Consider the following 4,358-nt stretch of genomic DNA (forward strand, 5'->3'; position numbering starts at 1 on the left):
GGTGTGTGATCTTGGTCATGTTAATGTGTCTGAGTCTCAATTCTACAATTGTAAAGTGACAGTAATGGTGTGTCCCCAGGTTGTTGTGGAAAGCTTGATTCTTAATGCAACAGTAGGAAACCCCAACCTCTCTGGAGCAAACACCCTTCTACATCTTTACTTCCCCTGCACATTGGCAGGACTCTATTCCTCTATTTCTCTCTAGTGCTAGAGCAGAAAGGGACCTTGATTTGGAATCAGGAAAATCTATTTCTGAACCATAAGCTATGATAGCTGATTTAAAAAATTGACTATCATGACAAGATAATGATCATAATGGTAAGACATATTGATAGGGTTGCCGTGAAAGTAATAATATATCTAAGAGTTGTGACAATATATGATATGCCTAGACTCTCAGAAAATGCTAATTCCAATCCCAATTGCTCTTTGCATAAAATTCTGTCCTAGGGTCTGTTCTTTTCCCACATCTACCCTCCTTGGATCTCTCTTCTGTCAAAAACATGTGGTTCAGAGGAGGAGAGAGATCCAGGTCAATGTTTTTCAAATTACAAGGAATTATCCTTTAAGTGGGGTTGTTGCTCAAGTTTTGACATGTAGTGGAATGGAGTGGAGTGGAGTGGAATGGAAACTAACAGAGAACATTGCACATGGTTAAGATAAAGATTGTTTCCTGAAACCTTTAATTTGTGCTTACATACTCACACATACATATGTGCATGCATTGGGACTCTGCAATATGCATTTCTGACTATGGACCTTAGCCATAAAAGTCTTTGCACTGAACGTTCAGTGGGCCTTTCACAAGCTGCCCTAATTGGGAAAGAAAAACATGGTCCCTCCATTTCCTGCCCCCAACTCCAGAAAAGTCACCATAGTTGAGGGTACATCTGAGAAGCCAGCACTTGGGAGTTCAGGGCTCAAGTTCCTCTCTAGAAAAACACTGGGTGATTCTGGGGGACCTTCTGATCAGAAACAGCCAATTCAGAGTGAGAGAAGAAAACGTGACCATGCAGTTCCTGTGGTTACAAGCCCTGCCCCTCTCTTGCCTGCTGGGAGTTATAAAACCCAAGACTGGAAAGGAAAACCAGCATTTGCTCAGGCAGCCTTTCTGGGAAGATGCTGCTTCTTCCTCTCCCCCTGCTGCTCTTTCTCTTTTGCTCCAGAGCTGAAGCTGGTGAGTATCGGGGTTCTTCCCTCTGAAATCTGCAGTATCAGCTCCTGAAACAAAGATGTTTAGTCTGAAAATAGCTGACTCTTAAACAGGGTTCCAAGATCTCTCTTCAAGGGTCCCAGAGGGAAATTTCCACTTGGGATGCGTGCCACCCCACCCCATCCCCACCCACTGCCATTCTCTACAGCCTAGGACAGCTCCCAGGAACAAGGAATTTCACCTCAATTGTAGAAAAGCCCAGAGCAAGTGGAAGGAAAAGGGGTATCCCCAGGAAAACAGACATGTCCTCTTAATCTTCTGAGCATCAGGGCTGCCCATTACCTTGTGACTTGCTCACTCTGTGACCATGCTCAAGAGCTATGGAGAAATCTAAAACAGGAAACTGGACAGCGGGTCCTGTGCAGAGACAGAGGAGGGTGGGCCAGGGCAAGGTGGGAGTGGGAGAAGTCTGAGATGAAAACATCAGAATGGAGCAGAGGCAAGAATGAGATTTCACCTGGGAGGTTATGGATGGGGAAAGATACAAAATACAGCAGACAGGAGAGGGAAGATGGGCGGAACACAGGGGGAGAATGAGATTCCAGGGAAGCCTAGCTCAGCTTTAACCCAATTTGTCCATTCATTGGAGAGAGTATCTATGGCCGTGTTCAAACCCTGGGGTGCTCTGTTCCAGGGGAGATCATCGGGGGCACAGAATGCAAGCCACATTCCCGCCCCTACATGGCCTACCTGGAAATTGTAACTTCCAACGGTCCCTCAAAATTTTGTGGTGGTTTCCTGATAAGACGGAACTTTGTGCTGACGGCTGCTCATTGTGCAGGAAGGTGAGACAACAGGGTCTATTTATCTCCAAATGGGAGATGAACAACCAGAGTAGCAACCAGGGATACACCTGCACTGGGGGCTGAAGAGGGGGTCCTGGGTCTTGTCAACTTTCAGGAGAGGGAAGACTTGGGCTGAAAGACTTTAGTCTGTGTTTGAATAGTTCCTTGAGCCTCAGTCACTGTGAGCTAAGCTCCCCTTCAGAGGAAAAGGAGGTCCTGTCCAAGGTCCCTCTTGTTGCAGTAGCACCCCTCACCCCTACCCAACTCAAGACACACGGCTCACTTTTCAGGGCCCCACCCAGTCTCAGGGCCACTTCCTCTATGGCCTTTTCAAGAACACTGGCCTCTAGTTCTCAGGGTCCTGAACCCATCATTTTATGGGAGGCAGAGAACAGGGTCTACATGAGACCCCCACTTTCCCATTTAACTGATATCTCCTGCTTCAGGGGCTGGCCCTCATGCAGGGTTCCCTGAATTAGGAAGTGTGAACCCTGTCCCCTGAGTCCTCCCTGGCCTGTTCAGTCCCCAGCAATTCCAGGGGTCCTAGAAATTGTGTCTGTTTCCTGAGAAAGTTCTTTCACGAGTAAAGCCTGAGCCCTCAAATGCCACAAGTGGCCCATGAAAAGGGAGATGGGTAGAGTCCGGTGACCCAGTGACAGAATTTAGTCCTCTTTTCTCAGAATGAGCTCACCTCAGAAGAAACCCCAAGCCATCACTGTCACTCCTTTTCCTTCCTTCTTCCTCACAACAGGTCTATAACAGTCACCCTTGGAGCCCATAACATAACAGAGGAAGAAGACACATGGCAGAAGCTTGAGGTTATAAAGCAATTCCGTCATTCAAAATATAACACTTCTACTCTTCACCACGATATCATGTTACTAAAGGTGACAACACCTCTCTTCTCCTTTTCCACTTCCCATTCTCCTAAGCTTCTCCTTCAGGTCCTCATTGCCCTGAATTTTTCTTAGGACTTGGCTATAACATGAAGCTACTCACCCTGTCCCTCCCTGATCACCTCCAACTGTCCAGAGCCCATTTCGAGGACTGACAGTCCTTCATTCCCTTCACAGTTGAAGGAGAAAGCCAGCCTGACCCTGGCCGTGGGGACACTCCCCTTCCCATCCCAATTCAACTTTGTCCCACCTGGGAGAATGTGCCGGGTGGCTGGCTGGGGAAGAACAGGTGTGTTGAAGCCGGGCTCAGACACTCTGCAAGAGGTGAAGCTGAGACTCATGGATCCCCAGGCCTGCAGCCACTTCAGAGACTTTGACCACAATCTTCAGCTGTGTGTGGGCAATCCCAGGAAGACAAAATCTGCATTTAAGGTGATCCTCCAACTAGGTTTCCTCTCCAAAACTCACTGTTGAGGGACCAGAATGCTCTTAGAAGGAGATGGGGTCAGAAGGTTGTCAGCCAGTGACAGGGTGGGCATCACAGGAATTGCCTGTCCTCCCATGGCCCAAGACAGCCTCTGACCATCCATTCCAGTCTACTGCAATGCGGGCATGGGGTGATGTGGAGAATGTGGATGACGGTCCCAAGAAAGGAAGAAGGGGCATCAGAACTAGATGTATAAGTCAGGAGCTCCACCTCCTGGGTCTGACTTTAGGTCTCACTGTGACTCCAAGCTGGCTGGCAGACAGGAGTGGAGGACTTCCCGGGCTCACCTTCTTCTCTCTCTCCTCCCCCTACAGGGAGACTCTGGGGGCCCTCTTCTGTGTGCTGGGGTGGCCCAGGGCATCGTATCCTATGGACGGTCGGATGCAAAGCCCCCTGCTGTCTTCACCCGAATCTCCCATTACCGGCCCTGGATCAACCAGATCCTGCAGGCAAATTAATCCTGGATCCTGAGCCAGCCTTAAAGGGAAGCTGGAACTGGACCTGAGCAGCAAAGTGTGTGCCACTCATTCTGGTCTACCCTTGGTCTCTCAGCCACAACCCTAAGCCTCCAGAAGTATCCTACAGGTCACAGAACTCTCAATAAACCTCAGTGAAGACACAGCTTCTAGTCGTGAGTGTGTGTCCCCTCTCTGCTGCTCTCTTCTCCCTGCACATAGCGACCTGATTCCCAGCCCAAGTACCCAAGGATTTGGAAGGGGTGTGTGTGTGTGTGTGTGTGTGTGTGTGTGTGTGTGTGTATGGGGGGGAGAGAGAGAGAGAGAGAAATAGAGAGGAATTAATGAAGAAAAAAAAATGAGGAAAAAGAAGAGATTTTCCCTGGAAAGGCAGGATCCATATTTCCAGCTTAAGAAAAGACACCAAATCCTTCTTTGCCTTAATCATCAACCCTATACCAATTCTGATTTATCTTTAGTAATATTCAGAAGCACTAAGAACATTTTGAATTATAAACAAGA

General features: G+C 48.3%; 1 protein-coding gene across 1 annotated transcript; it reads left to right on the forward strand.

The window, feature by feature from the left end:
* The first annotated feature begins 1,089 nt into the window (after positions 1–1,089).
* On the forward strand, positions 1,090–4,002 carry CMA1 (chymase 1). Its single transcript, XM_004055028.4, has 5 exons — positions 1,090–1,177; positions 1,848–1,998; positions 2,750–2,885; positions 3,072–3,326; positions 3,696–4,002. Exons 1-5 carry the CDS (start codon positions 1,120–1,122, stop codon positions 3,837–3,839), a joined length of 744 nt encoding a protein of 247 aa, XP_004055076.1. The 5' UTR covers positions 1,090–1,119; the 3' UTR covers positions 3,840–4,002.
* The last annotated feature ends 356 nt before the right edge of the window (positions 4,003–4,358 follow it).

Source organism: Gorilla gorilla, chromosome 15 (genome assembly GCF_029281585.2).
Source record: "Gorilla gorilla gorilla isolate KB3781 chromosome 15, NHGRI_mGorGor1-v2.1_pri, whole genome shotgun sequence".
Lineage (NCBI taxonomy): Eukaryota > Metazoa > Chordata > Mammalia > Primates > Hominidae > Gorilla > Gorilla gorilla.

Coding starts and splice junctions, on each gene's coding strand:
- CMA1 (XM_004055028.4), top strand. CDS start 1,120: ATGCTGCTTCTTCCTCTCCCCCTGCTGCTCTTTCTCTTTTGCTCCAGA. Junction 1,178..1,847: donor TTGCTCCAGAGCTGAAGCTG/GTGAGTATCGGG, acceptor GCTCTGTTCCAG/GGGAGATCATCGGGGGCACA. Junction 1,999..2,749: donor GCTGCTCATTGTGCAGGAAG/GTGAGACAACAG, acceptor TCCTCACAACAG/GTCTATAACAGTCACCCTTG.